This window comes from Uloborus diversus, chromosome 4 (genome assembly GCF_026930045.1).
Source record: "Uloborus diversus isolate 005 chromosome 4, Udiv.v.3.1, whole genome shotgun sequence".
In the NCBI taxonomy this organism is placed as follows: Eukaryota; Metazoa; Arthropoda; class Arachnida; order Araneae; family Uloboridae; genus Uloborus; species Uloborus diversus.
The window spans coordinates 176,804,764-176,821,720 of NC_072734.1; the positions used below are offsets into that span (position 1 = coordinate 176,804,764).

General features: G+C 34.2%; 2 protein-coding genes across 2 annotated transcripts in view; one reads left to right on the top strand and one right to left on the bottom strand.

Moving 5' to 3' along the window:
• Positions 1 to 486: 486 nt before the first annotated feature.
• Positions 487 to 7,749, bottom strand: LOC129221571 (pre-mRNA-processing-splicing factor 8). The gene has a single exon (XM_054856075.1). The coding sequence runs from the start codon at positions 7,710 to 7,712 to the stop codon at positions 633 to 635; it is 7,080 nt and encodes a 2,359-aa protein (XP_054712050.1). The 5' UTR covers positions 7,713 to 7,749; the 3' UTR covers positions 487 to 632.
• Positions 7,750 to 8,340: 591 nt separating this feature from the next.
• LOC129221513 (ubiquitin-conjugating enzyme E2 R2-like) overlaps positions 8,341 to 16,957 on the top strand; it is a 28,510-nt gene continuing 19,893 nt past the window's right edge. The window contains exons 1-2 of the mRNA XM_054856004.1: positions 8,341 to 8,662; positions 15,840 to 15,926. Of these exons, the coding sequence (XP_054711979.1) occupies positions 8,486 to 8,662; positions 15,840 to 15,926 (264 nt within the window). The 5' untranslated portion in view covers positions 8,341 to 8,485. The remainder of the gene's footprint in view (positions 8,663 to 15,839; positions 15,927 to 16,957) is intronic.

Genomic DNA, 16,957 nt, shown 5'->3' on the forward strand with positions numbered 1-16,957 from the left:
ATTTTTGCTAACATGTTTAAACTTTAAACAATTAAATTCAACAATATATTGTTTTTTTGGATAGAATGTCCCAAGAATCAATGCATTAGCCTTTTAAAAATTGAAGTTGTGTTCTCTCAATGATAAGTACAATTCTAAACTTTTTATTTCAAGCCTGAAGAAAAAAAAAAGCTGCTGTCTATTTTTTCTTTAAAGATGCCTCAGCTAAATATATAACTTCGTTTTCAACTGGAGATGAAACACTGAAATATACTTTAGTAGAAAAAACTCTTTTCTTTTCTTTAACTTGAATATTCAAATGTTTCCCTCAGAACAAGCTTGTTAGGCTAATAAAAATATATAACGATGATCAGATCTGAAATTCTATTTGAATAGCAGTAACATTAACATAAGAAAAATTGGAATTGTAATAATCATTTGAAAAATGATTACTAATATTTCAAATTACCCTAACAAAATAGGTTTAAAAGGGGAAAAAAAACAATAAAATTTCATTCATTTTATTATTATTACTAAATTAAGAATCGGATCCTGAAAGCAAGTATTTCCAACAGGTAACAAGAATTTACAGCAGTATTTTTTTTTTTTTTTTTTGAATTGACATTAAAAATATGTATGCCAGATGAAAATGTTCATGAATAATAATCCTCACGATCAGCGCCAACACCTTCACTATCTTCAATATTGCTGAAGTTCAAAAAATGAGAAGGTCTGTGCAATTCATGATAAAACTCTTTTGGATTTGCCAGCTGCAAATCATATTTCATTGCTGCATCATGACGAACACCCATGAAATTATAATTCCAAGATCCTTGGGCTGGTACCATGAAGAAACCCAAAAAGCGATGGGTCAAAAGCATCTGAACTCTTTCATAATGAGAGGGTAAGTAGCCTTTGGGGTTGTTGCCTCGATCGGTATTCTGTCGACCCCAATCGTAACCGCTTGGCGTCAATTTATAAGCAGTTAGAGAACATGAACCAGGAGTAAAACTGCATGTAATAACAATAGTTTTTTCTCCATCCCATGACGGGTTGTCATTCATGATGTTGGCATGAGTAGTGACATCTTGTGGGGATAGCTGAGGCAATTCATTAGGTTGTGTGTGAATCCAGCCAAGAGGCTCCATTTCTTGTAGATACTCATGACTGGGCAATATATTCGGCAAGTGAACCATTTGATGGGTTCCCCACTGAGGAGCCATTACAATACAACGAATTTCCTTCACTTGAGGCTGATCAGATGGGCTCACACCATACAAATAACCAGCAATTTGCGTTCTTAAATCTGAGGCAATAATAAACTTCTTCAATATATTTTTTGGCAAGATGTAAGTATAGCCAGTTTCTTTTATATCATCTGATGATACGTAGATATGATTTGTACGCAGATGCAGATTGGTAGCAGAAATAGCACGTACTCTCCATTCTGTCTTTGATGCAAACGTATCTTTCTCATAATTACTTGTTGTTGACGTGATGATTTCATCTCCATGTTTGTTGATAGTTCTTGTTGTGGTTGCAGTTAGCTGTGTTTGTTCCTTTGTCTGTTTCTCAATCTCGGCAATCTGTTGCCTTTGAGCAGAAGGAGCTGATATTTCCATTCCAAGTATAATATCTCTTATTTCTGATTGTGTTAGAGAAGCAACATTGACATTATTCTTTTTCCCATAATCCGCCAAAATCAAATCTTTCAACTGAACTTCAACTTTGATCCATTCTTCATCTGTAAGGGTGGGCCATATGTGGTGCAATTCTGTAACGGTAGTTTTATCTGGTTTCAAAATAACTTTAGTACGCTCATTGTTTACATGCAACGCTCTCAAGATCAAAATTAAACGAGAAAATGCAGTGTATGACGAAATTGTTTTCAGCCAATCATCATACAGGTTAAAAAGAACCATCTGAGGCTCAGTAGCTTTCAGAATTAAATCTCCAAATTTCTCAACTTTTAAACAAGCTTGGAAAGGTAATTGTAACTCACTACCTTTAATAACGATGTTAGGAAAATCAAGTAAATGTACTTCTAAAGGATCCAACATGCCTTTACGGGTGACAATAATTTGCTTGGGCTGTTCTTCAACAGGTAATGATCTAATCAAAGCTGCTACTTCTTCAGCAGTTTTCCACTTAGCTAACTGACCAAGACGTTTTTGACCTGCCCACACAGAAGTATGGATAATCTTCAAAAATAATTGTCCTGTACGAGGATTAAAAATAAAAATAGCACCATTTATTGGTTTTGTAGTAAGATTACCTTCAAAAGTTTTGTGGATTGTAACACGATATACATTAGTGTCATCAACAAACCAGATGATTTGATTGGAAAACAATTCACCATAATTTTGAGATGATAAATAAGGCTCAGTTGGTTCTGAAGAATATAGCTGAAGTCCTTTTCTTATTCTTTCTCTTAATACATATAATGCAGGATTTGCTTTCATTATTTTTGCCATTGCTTGCTGAATTAAAGGCTTAGCTCCAGGAAACCAATTTCCATAAGCACTATGCAAGTTGTAAGCCAGATCAATTGCAATGAGAACACCTGTAGGAGAAGGATAGATACTCATATTGTCCGTTGTATAATCCAAAAATTTCGCACGAGCATATCTTTCTATGTCATGAGAATCGTAATCACCCCATCTCAACTGAACATCAATCCAATACTTCTGAGTGCTGGTAACATCCATAGTATCTTTGGAGTCGGCAAGTAAAGATGGCCTAGAACAACTCCATTTATATGCTGCAAAGAGCAAGATATCAGCACATGAGCTGTTCATTTTGTAAGATTTTCTAGGATGGATCGTTTCTTTCTGGACAGTCTCGATCTCCAATGCATCCAGTTCCTGATCAAAAACTTGGCACAAATCCATAACAATGCTTTCATGAATTTTCTGCCATAAATGAGCTCTAAATATTTGAATCAAAGAAATCTTCAGGGTGGGTATTTTTCCATGCATGAAAATTCCAGTCAAATCAAGCTGAACTTGAAAACCAACATAAACATTAGCTCGATTGATTGTTGGTGACCACCAGAGAGTAAACCTACGGTTTGGAATTTGATTCAAACCAGATCTCTGTGCATTAGTTAGCTTTTTGTACTTCATAGATTCTTCAAATCCGCTCGCTTTCTCCCAAAACAGTCCTTCCCAGGTAGGGAAATAAGTTCCCTTAAACAAAGTATGTTCCAATATTCCTTCTACTCCACCCAGGGCTTGAATCATATCAGTACGGTAGTTATTCAGATTCCACAGCTTACCATCGTGACGTTGGTGTGTCCACCAAAATGGATTCTGCTTCAAGACTTGATATTGTTTAAAGTCGGTACGAACTCTCCAGCCTTTATCGTATGCCAAAGTATGTCGGTCTTTCTGAAACAATGTGTTTATTCTGGGTATTCCACGATCCCAACTGTCTTCCAAATCTTCAAGTGTCAAACGTCGATTTTGTGCCAAAGCTTCTTGTCTTTTTAAAGCATACTCAGCCCATACTCTTTGAGAATCAATAAATTCACTTTCCCATGGTTGTATGTAACGATAGAGATTAGGAATAACTTGATCTTCATCATGGCTCATTCCAGACCTAAAATGGGTAATTCCAACATCTGTTTGCTTCGACCATCTAAGATCAGACTGTGGTATGAGAACATGGCCCATAGACAACATACCAAGTCCTCCCAACTCTTTTGGTGTGTAGAAGACAACTGGCGGAAACCGACTAGGCATTTTTGAATTCAAACCAATCTTGATACGAGTTTGAATCTTATTTTCACACTTTACTAACAAATCAAGTAGCTCTTGCGTGTTAACAACAGCTTCCCTGAAATAGGTCATTAATCCAATCAAGGCGGTGTTCCATTTGTTTACTATTTTAGTAAACGTAGTTGAACCAGAAGCCATCAGAATTTGACGAACTCTGTTATGAAATCTTTGCATGGATTCATCATCTACTCTTAAGAAACACTGAGCAGTACGTTCCTTAGTTACTTCATTTTGCAAATTCCAGACACCATCCTTATGCGTGAATTCTTCATGAGTCATTCGGCATTTCGGTAAAATTCTGCACTCAAACCCACTCATATTAAATAGCAAATTAGGGTTATCTTTACTATAAACAGAAACAAAGCTACTTTCCCACTGAACTGTTGTAACTGAACGAGGTAGTCGGTTCTTTATGTCCCAAAAGACAGCACGGCCAAGATTAACATCATGTTTCATCAGCCTCATACGAGCATCACGAGGCCAACATTTTTTGTTGTTATAACCAACAATATTTTCATTGTTAGGATCAGGATGCTGTGTCAAATATCTCTGAATCAAGTCACGGGCTTCTTCAGCAGTAAAACGGAAGAAAATGTGCATGCGCTCAATGTATCTTGAATACAGTCGTATGGGATGAGCAGTTTCTGTAGCAACATCTTTGTATGTCAAGAAATCATTAGGCATTTGAGGTGGCCCGGCCATTTCACTCGCTCTTTGTAACCCAAGAACCAGTAGATCTAGTACCAATCCATAATACTGGACTATGAAAGATGCAAACTGTAGACCCCTTATTATACCATAGGAATTAGTGTGGTTCATATCCTTGTAATTAATGATAACATTACTTTTTGCCGTCATGTAATCTGCAATGTTGTGGTCAACAATCAGTCTTAATAGTCTGTTCAGCAATGTTAAATCAATCTTTTCATACATTTTTTCATAGCGAGACTCTAACATGACACAGCATTCACCTTCAGAAGTATCCCAGACATCTTGCAAGTTATTGATTCCTTGACACCATTTATACACCAACAGTGGTGGAGGTTCGGAATCGGCCGGCTTTATCCATGGGGGAAACAAACGTCTCTTATCGGCTTCATACCAAAGATATTGATCCAGGTAAGCGTCTGTAATCTTCTCCAATGGCTCTACATCATATACTGGAATGAGATGACTGTAAAGGTCCATAAATTCAATGCCAACTTCCTTAAATTGCCTGTGAGTCAAAAGATGACGTTTTATACGTGACAACGCTTCATGAGGATTATCATAGGCTTGTTCAATTAACCCCAGTTCTTCTCTTTGAGATTGATTCAATCGACTCTTTACGCTGTAAGCTTCTTTCAAACGTTCCAATGCAAGAATGAGAAGTTTAGTATCATGTTTGTAGGAGAGTGGCGGAAACGGAATGGGAGAAAATCTGCGACTCTCGAGCCAATGTACAGTGGTAGTGTATATAGCAACTGCTTCTTCAGCACTGATGTAAGGACCATCCTTCAAATAGTTATGCTGTCTTTCTTGTTCTGCTTTTAGATATAAACGAGTCAATCTACCCAAATTCTTCTTGCACACAGTTTTGTCTACTGTAGCACCTCTGCGTATACGTTCTCGATTATAATGGGCAGTATTTGTCCACCAATCAGCTTTCATCTTGACATAACGCAATATCATATTTTCAATCGGAATGGGCAAACCTGGAACCTTCCATGGAATGTTAGCTTTCCAACACCGCCATGCTTCACTAAGGTGCTGCAAAATGGTTCTTGCTTTGTTTTGCTTCATGCCTTCAGGCATCATGTCCAAAATATCATGCATGACAGATGCTCGCAACTCAAGGTCAAAATGGCTCTCCACACGTTGCTTTGTTACAGTTTTAGCAACTCCCTTGGAATGTCTACCCTCAAATTGTCTCGACAGCAAATTTCCTAGCCAACGTTCAAGAAGAGGAGTCACTCCCCGCATAAAGAAAAGCCACACTCTCCAACCTGGAGCCCAAAATCCACAGCCAGGTCCTTTTCCTATGGGGCCAGTGTTGAAGCGATAATAAATCAGATGCTTCAAGTCCTTACACATCCGTATCTGTCTCATTAGTTTGTACTTGTAGCGATACATACCAGTTAACTGACCAACATGAGCAAAGATATACTGTAAACCATCCGCTAATTGAAAAGCATCAACGTTATTCAATCGATACTGAACGTGACTGTCGACAACGAGTTTCGTCAGCCTCAAAATTTCACGACAAAGATGAAAAGCATTGCCGAACCTTGATTTCTTTCTTTCCTTCGTAGTTAAAGTTTTCACAGGTTTTAAGTTAAAATTATAATCTAAATGCAGATAGTTCAAGTTCTTGCGATGAATCAACAAGTTTAACATATTATACCCTTGCCGACAAACATGGAGTCCAACTTCTACCCAATCTAAGGTTGTAGTTTGGAAAAATTTTGTAGATTTAAAAGATCTAAACAAATATCGCTTTTTCTGTGGCTTTGGAGGCCTATGCTTCAATGCATTCAACACATAATACTTCAATAACTTCTGGTAAGAAACTCGAACTTTTACCGGCATTCCTGGCGGGCAATGCTCTCGATACCATGATTTCACGAGGGGCACATCGATCGCTCGTCTTGTTCGCCCAGAACGCAAGTTGAATGGACGAGGAGCCCACAGCAATGCAATTCCATTCGCTGTGTTGTCTGTGTATAGAGGACAGTCTTGCAAAAACGGTTGAACATATTCAGGAAGCTCAAAATCTTCGTCATCATCAGGCAAAGGTTCTGCTCCTTTGACAGCATGCCTGTGCGATATCGGATTTATCAAGGGATCAAAATAGAAAGCTGGCAAATCGGGATCTTCTGTCTTGATAAACACTACATTAGGAGTATGATACCATGACAAATGAACATAGTGAGGCAAATTGTTGTACAAATAAGGAAAAGCAATTCTGTATTCTGTGCGGATTGGCTGACGAATGATAATTTTATTTATGTCATTGAACTCATTCCAATCTTCATCAGCAGGATTCGCATCCTTGATCAGGGGCTCAAATTTTGGTCCACCAGGTATAGACATGTTTAGGGCTTTCGCAGTGAAGAAAGACTTAAGGTCAAATAAATAGAAGTAGTTATCATCAACTAAATCAGTTAAGAGTTGATTGGCAAGTCGATATAATGTTGCAAGCTGTGGTAGAGCAAGATTCCACTTACGGTAGGTGGATCCATTCACATGTTTTGTATCCAACAGTGGTTTATGGTCATAAAGCCACTTGGAAACTTGAGAATCTTCTTCGGTATCTAGCTCCATTTGAATTGCTTCCAGAGGTTCAACATCAAGAATATTGTCAGCATAGTCAAGAGGAGGCTCTTCATCATCGAAAGGTGGAAATCTCATTCTTTTGAAATGTCGTCGATCCCGTTTTTCCCTTCGCATCATAATCCACATAGTACCCCATTGAGCGATGTAGACTGGTTCAATCACCCATGGAATTTCATTCACGAATGTTATAGCGCCAGTAATGTGGTACAAAACTTTGACGTCTCGTATTTGTTCCCATGGCATTGGCATGTTTTCCATTAGCTTAAGAACTGCATGAGGCATATATTTAAGAGCACCCAAGTAGACTCTTTTGTCATGACGATACTTTCGACTACTCATATCTCCATGATCACGTATGATTTTACGAATGTGTTCTGGAGGCATCTCTTCTTTTTGAGCATCGACAAATCCAAATTTCCTTTTCTCGGCATACCGTTTACTTTGCAGCTGCTGCCACTTTCGAGCTTTTTCTTGAAGCTTTTCTTCAGACAGCACTTCTGGTTTCATAATTTGTTGTTGCTGATGCTGTTGTATTTGTTGTTGCTGCATTTGTGCTTGAGCTTGGGCGTGAGCTAGCTGAACAGCAGCAAATGCTTGCTGCTGCGCTAGCATACCCATGACATATGGATTCCCAATCATCTTGTACAACCTTTATTTGTGTAATTACACCCACGAATTAAACATTTTATCACTTAGTGAATGTTATCAAGGCTTATAAGTTCATGCACATTACATATTGAGAGTTCAAAAGTAAACTTTCGTAAAACTACTAAAACATAAAAGATAATGTTCCAACAGTGATCAAATTAGAGAATTCAAAGATTAAGAGTTTATGAACTAACTTTTATTTGTAGAAAACAGTGCCATTTTGCGAGACCGGAACATCAACAAGAGAGAAGACGCAAAGCTCTTGCGGTTATGGTTAAATTTGATGCCGCGCTGGATAGTAATGAAAAAAAAAAATGTATGAGAAAAAAAAGGTGTAATCACAGTGTATTAACGCAAATTAAGAAATGATAACAAAGTTTACTGCTCATTGCTAGCAGCAGTGTTTATACATAGTTGCTATTTTCAAAAAATATTAAGGTTAGTTCCGAAAGCAAAAGCATTTACCAGAAACAGAAATAAATTTAAAATATTCAAATAACACACTTAAATTTTTCTGAATTTTCTCAGAAAAATAAAAAATCTCATGTTAAAAATACTTATAAATAACTCAGCTCAACTTGACCCTGTTTACTTCTTGTGAACTGACGTCATTTCAGCTGTGGTAAAGAGAGTAGTGCAGATATCTTTTGTGCATTGTTTTGGCATTGTCTTCGTAAGGGAAGAGGATTCTTCTGTTCTCTAAAGTCTCACAAGAAATCTTTGTTTCACAATAATAGACTTAGAGTTATTGTTTTAAATTTAAAATGGCTCAAATACCTTCTAGTAGCGCTTTACGTGCTCTAGCCTTGGAATTTAAAAGCCTTCAAGAGGAGCCTGTGGAAGGTTTTCGCGTCAAACTAGTATCCGAGGAAAATTTGTTCGAATGGGAAGTTGCAATATTTGGACCTCCAAAGACTTTGTATGAAGGTGGTTATTTTAAGGTAAAATTACTTGCAAGCTCCCCTTTACTCTATAATATTTGCAAAATTGTTCATTACCATATTAGTACGCAATTTTATATAACCTCGAATTTCAAGGTTTTATTGACGTTTTCTTCGCTATTGCATGATTTGTCTGAAAATTAATAGTTGTCTTTCTTCTACCTAAGTGCTGCTATTGATTTTTGTTTTTATTTTGACTATGTTTTCTAATTTATTGTTCTCCGTGTTTTATGTTTAATGGCTTCTTATTTACAATTCCGTTTAATATGCAATAAGTACAATTGTTTATCATCATAATGCGTTTTTCTTTTTTATCTTTTTGTTGTAGCTTATTGTTTTTTTTTTTTTTTTTTTCAGTTGCAAGTTTAAGAAAAATGAACTAGAAATAAGGTTTCTGTGTTTTAAAATAAAATTTAAACTGATCGCATTTTAAGCCCAAATGAGTGTGATTTCTTTTAATTTATAAATAATTTGTTTTTAAAAATTTCAACTAACAAAAGTTATTATTTATTGTAGAGTTACAGAATGTATTATATTAAAAATATGAAATAAAAAGAAATTGCACAAGTGTTAAAGTAGAAGTGCATCTTTAAATGCATTTAGGATCATTTAATCATCAATTTATTGCTCTTTAAAACCTTTTTTTGCACCTTAATATTATACATTTAATAATATTCCTTTGAGTTATAAGTGAAACTGAAATTGTCATGGTAGTGTTATGAATTTTTTTTTCATAACACTACAAGCTCTTACACACAGGGACGTAACTAGAGGGGGGCAGACGGGGCTCGTGCCCCGGGCGCCAGATTTTGGGGGGGCTAAAGTGACTAAATAAATGATTAAATATAATTTTTAAAGAAGGACAAGTTATTAGAAGCCCCCCCCCCCAAAAAAAAAAAAAAAAAAAAAAACACGCTGTGCAGGTGCTGGCAGAAAGTTTGCATGGTTTAATGTGGATAAAGAGTGGGAAGGACAGACAGAGAGAGATAGTAGGAGGGCGCAGTAAATAGCACGAATATGTTTTCTCAGAGTGACCAATACTTGTTATATCTTATCTAAGAATTTTCTTCTCGGAGGAGGAATATGGGAGCTAAGCTGAGGGAAGTACACACCAATACAAAACAGCGGAAATGCTCAAATGTCCTTTTTCTACAATTAAACGTCATAAAGTTGTCAACATGATGTCTTCCTCTCAGCTTTTACAATGACGAGAACTTGTCTACCCCACCCCAAGGGCCTAAGGGAAAATCGTTACACTGTTCCCTTCGCCGTAGCCCATGGCTTAGGAATTGGAGCCAATATCTTTATCCAACAGAACCATTCTCTAAAGAGTATGTTCTCTAGCTCGTACCACGAACTTTTTTTCTGCTTTTTACTCCGTTCTCAGGATATTTTTTGCTCATCTTGTATAGTTTTAAATCAATTTTACCATCTAAAAAACTATCTGAAGCTGAATTCAGAAAAAGAGCGAAAGACCACGAAAAAGAGGTCCCCAATAATCTTTATCTTATTTATCATCGTGGTTAAATGCTAAAGACGTTAGGAGAGCAGGTAAGGCAGTGTTTATAAAATTTGAATAATGTAATACGAATTTGTTGAATTTTATAATTTTTCTCATTCTTGGAAAAAAATCTCGCACTATAATAATGGAGATTCAATTTAAAGTTCGGGAGGCTGCCAATTTTTCTTTAGAAAATACTAGAGTTATTTTGAGGATAAATTGAACTAAAACGATAAATTTTCGACTTATTTTAAATATATTTTTTTAACCTACAAAATATTTTAAGTATGCTTAAATCATCAACGTCAATCAATGCCAGAAATCGGCTATTTTTTACGGCTCTAAATTTGAATTTTTCTTTGGTACTTTTGATGCATACTTATGATTACAGTAGAACCTTGTTTATTTTGCCCCCTTTTATCCAGATCTCCGGCTTATCCAGATCAAATTTTTAAAGTTAAAAAATATATTCACTGAAATGGATATAATTCTAAATTATGATAGCCGGAACGAAACTGTCAATGTAACAAATATTTGCTCTTTATTTTGATTAAATACACAACTCCTGCATATATAGGACGTGCAATAAATTATAGTCATCTAATAAGCAACATGGCATATTTGGAGTGTCATTCCTAGACCACAGCAGCTGAACTATAAATGATTAAGTGTTTGCGAGTAACAATCCTATGTAATTTTGTTACAGCGTTTTTTGCTGAATAAAAGATAAGTCTGCTTATTTACGAATGTGTTTTACAAATTACCCGGATTTTCATTATCCGGATTGCCTTTGGTCCTCCGCTAGTTCGGAAAAATGAAGTTGTACTGTAAATGAAAATAACCTGAACGGAAGCGCACCGAAAACATATAACATTTAACATTTTTAAGATATGTTTTTTTTTTTTTTAAGTTTAACAGAAAGAGTTTCGATCTCAAGCACATTAGGTTTCTGTTTTTTTATTAACTGTTTCTCAGATGTATACTATATACCAGAGTTGGGAGACATGTCTTCTTTATAAAAATTTGCTCTAATTAATATTTAACTGTACAGATTGCGAAAATTTAAAATGTGTTGCACATAAAATTATTAAGATAGACTTTAAATAAGATAATCTGTCCTTTATAACTAAAGTAAGATGTCAGCTTGAAGTCAGGATAAGCCAAATATAGTAATATTCAATTAATTTCAAGTAAGAAACAAAAACAAACAACCTACTAAATTTTTTATCAGATTTAAAATTATTTCACGTGTTATTGCGATATGTTGCTCTCTTGTAGTTGAATATTGTTATTTTTCATGCGAATTTCTTCATAGTACAGTAGAAGACCGTTATAACGCCGACCTGTATAACGCAATTCTCTATAAACCGCACAACTTTTCAGAAGTAAACAATAGGTTTTGAAGTCAAAAACCTCCCTCTGGTTTGTCTTGCAAACATAAAAATTGTTAGAAAAATTAAATTTTGAAACAGTTTTTCATCTTTCCATCTTAATTCAAAGTTTTAAAATGTAAATTAGTGTTCACTGTAAAAAGAAAATACCAGCAGATGGTTCTTGAAAATGCAGCTGTTATGCAAACGATGAAGCTAGCAGAAGTGCAGGATAATTCACTTTCTTTTGATTGTGAAACATATTTATTTGTGAATAACTAATTGTAATATTGGTGCTTTAATACTCATTGCAGATAAAACTCATTCTGAAGTGCTAATATATAGATATATTCTGAATATTAGTTACAAAATTTGTGAAATGATCTATGTAACGCAAAATCCTGTATAACGCAAAAGCTCTGGTCCCAAGGTGTGCGTTATAACGGTCTTCTACTGTATTATATTAAAATACTGAAAAATAAATAATTGAAAATCTTTGTTCTATTGAAGTTATTAATTTTTAATTTATTTTTTTAAAGCAATATTGAAACAAGTTGTGAGTTACTCTCTTGTGGAAATATAAAATTATTTTTCCATGTAAAATAATAAATAAAATACTTAATGATTTTTACCCCCTATCGCTATTTTTAAAAAAGCAATACAGTGATAAAGCTATTTAAAAACTTATAATAACGTAAAAGTCACATTTATAAGGCTTATGGCATTATAAGCAGCGGACTCCTTTATCACTGCCTAATTCAAATATGGCTTCCAGTGGTGAAACAGTTAAAAAATGATACCAAATGGAATGTTATTTATCTATTTGTTCTACTGGTTAAAGAGTACTCCATCACGGTGTAACGAAAATTTACATTACAAGATATGTACAAATTGCAAATGCATTTTGTGTAAAATTCGTCTTTTGCTCATATGAGGCAGTGAGATATCTCCAAATTTTTAGTTTTGCCACTTGCATTCCTTTGCTTCTCACTGCCTCAAATGTAACCGTCTCCTCTGTGATTCTGCTACATTTGCGTTGAAATTTGATAGTTAGAATTAAATTTAAGATTCATTTAAGATCTTAATTTTAGGTTTAAGTTCTTATTTATTGTATATAGTTTACCATGTGGTGCGTTTAGCCCAATAAGATATTCTGTCGTACATATACTGGAGCTTAAACACCCTCTTTTTAGTTTGTATTTTAATTTTTTGGTCTTTTGACCATACTTATTGAATCCTCCTCGGCTGATGAGCTCTTGATTCAACCTTTCAACTTTTTCTATTAATTGCTGTTTGTATTTTTCTTCATCATTATTATTCTTAAAAATTGTTTAAAACTTGTTACTTGGCTTGTATATTTTATATATTTACTTGGCTTTTTAGTTTTGCTGCGTTGCGCATCTATAGGCTTTTGGGATTTGGTCTTTTCAATATTCTTCACTTGTATTATAATTATAATAATAATAATTATATATAAATATATCTATATATAGAGAGCGTGTATTTTCTCTGTAATGTACGTGAGGGGCCCTGGTGTTGACGTTATGAAGTTTCTCAGGGATTTTTTTTTTTGCATTGTTTGTTTCGTATGGGGGGGGGGGGGGGCGCCGAAACGAGGTCTTGCCCCTGTTTGAAAATGATCTAGTTACGGCCCTGCTTACACAAGGACATTTTTATGCAAAAGTTATTGGCATTTTTTCAAGTAAAATATATTTTAAATGAACATTTTAACAAAAAATTAAATCAAATACTCAGCAATTAAAGCTTATTAATATTTCATGTATTATGAATGTTGCAGTAAATACTAAATGATTAAATTACCATACTTTAGCTTTAGCATGTACTTTTGTACAGATTTGGGGGGTAAAAACCACCTGTTCTGTCTTAAAACAGGGTTTGACATCCAAAACCCAACCCTGAATAAAATTGATAGAAATTATAAATTTGAAAAAAAGAAAATCGGAAAATATAAAAATAGTAGACTTTGTACAAATTGCTGCTTTACCATTGCGGTAATCATTGAAGATTAAGCTAATGACACTGAAAAGACTTAGGACATAAATTTTTTAATTCCATCACATGAACAAGGACATTTACTGAAAAGGAAATTGAGATAAATACCTCGCAGGTGTTTAGTTGAACGAAAAATTTTTGAAATTAAAAAATATTTAATGTGATTACCAGTGTATAGTCCAATTTATCGACTTACAATTTTAGTTCTTTACCATATGTTAGTCTAAATTTTTAATTTGTCTTCTATTGATTATATTTTTCAGTGAAACTTTGGTAACTTAACTACCCTGGTAATTCAACATTAATTTTTCTCATGGTTGGCCCAATGCTAATTTCAACGGACGAAAACCTCTCTAGCGTGACAAATATTTGCAAGAACCCCTATAAGTTGACTTCCAATTGCTATTCTAGTCTAATTTTCGCTATCAAAATGTTCTCTCATATTGACCTTTTCTCAGAATTTTAAGCTGCAGTTTCTTGGTAAGTCGATCCTTTTCTGGAAAGCTCCATTAGAGAGCTCGCCTTTAATCCACGGGAGTTGGCCACTACACTCTGAGCTGTTAGTGCAATTCTAAAAGGCTACTTAACGGTAAGATAAATGTATCTAGGGGAGTCCTCTGGAGAAAAAAAAGGCACCATGGCAGATTTTTCAAATAAGTAGGTAAGATTTGACTGACAAGCTAAAGACGTACTTAGTAGCACTTTAACCGAGTGCCATGTACTCGGCCTTTTACTACTCGGCCGAGTACTGAGTTACAGAGTACTATTATGTGTTAAGAAGAACCTTCAACACACGTGATGAATTTTGAACTCATTGGAATAGTAGTATAGACCTCCATGTTTATATAATAGTTTTTTACAACAAAATTCTAGCTAAAATTTAATTACGCATTACTTAAAAGATTTTGTTTGAGTCAAAAATGTTACATCAAAGTTATTTGTAAAATTAAATAAATAAAATGTATGATTAATCATGTTGGAATTAAAGCAATTTATATCAATCTATTATAGTTCTAGTTCGCCAAACATAAATAATTTTTAAATTCCTATCTTTTTTGTCCTATTTTTAATAAATAAGTTTTAACTTTGGGGACATTAAAATAAAGATTTACACCATTGAAACATAACAAACTTCATTATTCTCAAAATTTAAATATGACTTGTAAATATTTGTAGTATATTATATGCTTGCACTTTTTTATTAATTGTAAAATCTCTCTTGAGCAATATTTAATTTTTTACTACTCTGTATTGGCCAAGTATCTGATCGAAATTTGGCCGAGTACCAGGGTTTAAGCTGGGTTCAAAAGTTCTTTAGCATAAAAGCTAAAATTGATGGAAAAATGTTAGCAAAATGCTAAAATGTTACACATTCTCATATATTTACATATGCCTCAGTGTGTTTCATCTCCAGTTGAAAATAAAATTCATATTTCATTTGTGACATCCTTGAAGAAATAAGTACAACAGCAATTTTTTTAAAACATAAAATAAAAAAAGAAAACATGATTGGTGTTTAGAACGTTGCAGTCTCCTCCTCCTAATAAAGCAGTTTTTGGGGGGACATGATGCTGGATAAGAATAATAGTTATTGAACTTAATTGTAGTTTAAACATCTTAGCTAAGATTTAAAAAAGATTAAGTTTATTATCGCCATGCACGCTTCCTCTCTAGGATCATACATTTCTTCTTTATTTAAAAAACTAATTTAATTTTTATTTGAGCAAAAAAACGAAAAGGCATTGCTTTATTTTCGCAATTTAGATAGTGTTTTCGCATTATGCGAAAAATGCGACCGTAGCGGAAACCCTGCCGAGTACCGAGTAGTTACAAAGTACTCGGTACGTCTGTACAAGAAACTTTCACCCTTTTACAAAAATTGCGGATTTAAAAAAAAAAAAGAAGAGAAAATTCATCTACTGGAATTAGTTTTCATAGTGTGAATGTTAAGCATTGAGTAAGTAAGTGATACAATTTAGGAATTGAAATTATGGAACCTCAGTAAGTTGACATCCGCTTAAGTCAACTTGTTTTCATGTTCCCTTGGGGTGTCGAGGTTTCACTGTAATCAGTTGAATTTTCAAAAATTAGATATTTTATTTAAAATGATACCCAGCAAGTCGTTGGTTTATTCAATTTAAGTCCTTAATTTTTTGGTTTTCTTAGTCCTAACCAGTCCTGGGTTTTCTTTTTAAAAAGTGTGTATAAACATTGTAAAGGGAGAGGTTCTTAAATGATTTCCTAACATGTAAATTGTATCTGATAACTGAATGCATCTTATCTTGTCTTTCAGGCTCATATAAAGTTTCCTCCTGATTATCCATACTCTCCTCCTTCAATAAGGTTTCTTTCTAAAGTGTGGCATCCTAATGTATATGAAGTATGTTTATTTATTAAAAATTGTCATGAAAATATATAAAATTTCTGAAGTTATTAAATCTTCATGTTTTTTTTTTCTTTCAAAGGTATAAATGGCACTTAATTAAGTTTGCCTTTTTCTGAATTGTTATCTATGTCCTAAGTCAAAAATCATAAAATTGGTTACTTTTTGATGCGAAAATGGGACAGCAGTGTCCTGTCTTAAGAGACGCCGGTTCTCCTTCGAGGTTTTTTTCCTTGAACGCAGAAATACTGATGTACCATGCTGTATTTCATAATCAGAGAATTTTCTGAATGCTTATTATATAATATTGTTCCCTAAAATTAAACATGATTGATGAAAATTCTGAGTCAAAAGGTTAGGAATAAATAATTGCTGAGGGTATAGGGGGGGTGGGGTTCTGCATTTGTAAAGGAATTTCTCCAATGGTAGTGAAAAGTAACTTGATAGATGTTTCTTTTCAAATTTTGATTCCATGTACAAATATTTCCTAGTTTAGTTAGAATCATTTGGTTTTTTACTCATAGCTGTTGGGCCCCCATTACACTCTTGTTTTCTGCATTTCTTTTTTACTACCATGATTCTTGTTTTCTGCGTTTTTTTACTACCATGATACCTTGAGGGCAGTAAACTCCTGATGTTCCTTGTTCTTTTGCAGTCTTTTTGTTCATTTTTATAATAGGTCAAGAACAGGAAGTGTAGAACCTTATTTTTATTTTAGCTGCATCTAAAGATCAACTTCTGGGCCATGGTCCTTAACAAGGGTCATTATTACAAAATACAGTAGAATACCTTTATAACGCCGACCCATATAACACAATTCTCAATAAACCGCACAACTTTTCAAAAGTAAACAATAGATTTTTAAGCTTAAAAAATCCCTTTGTTTTCCCTGCTAACATAAAAATTGCTATGAGAATTAAATTTTGAAACAGTTTTTCATCTTTCCAGCTTAATTCAAAGCTTTTAAATGAAAATCAATATTCACAGTAAAGAGAAAATATCAGATGGCTCTTGAAAATGCAGCTGTT

What these genes read in the sequence shown, in the direction of transcription:
- LOC129221571 (XM_054856075.1), bottom strand. Translation starts at nt 7,712, where the DNA reads ATGATTGGGAATCCATATGTCATGGGTATGCTAGCGCAGCAGCAAGCA.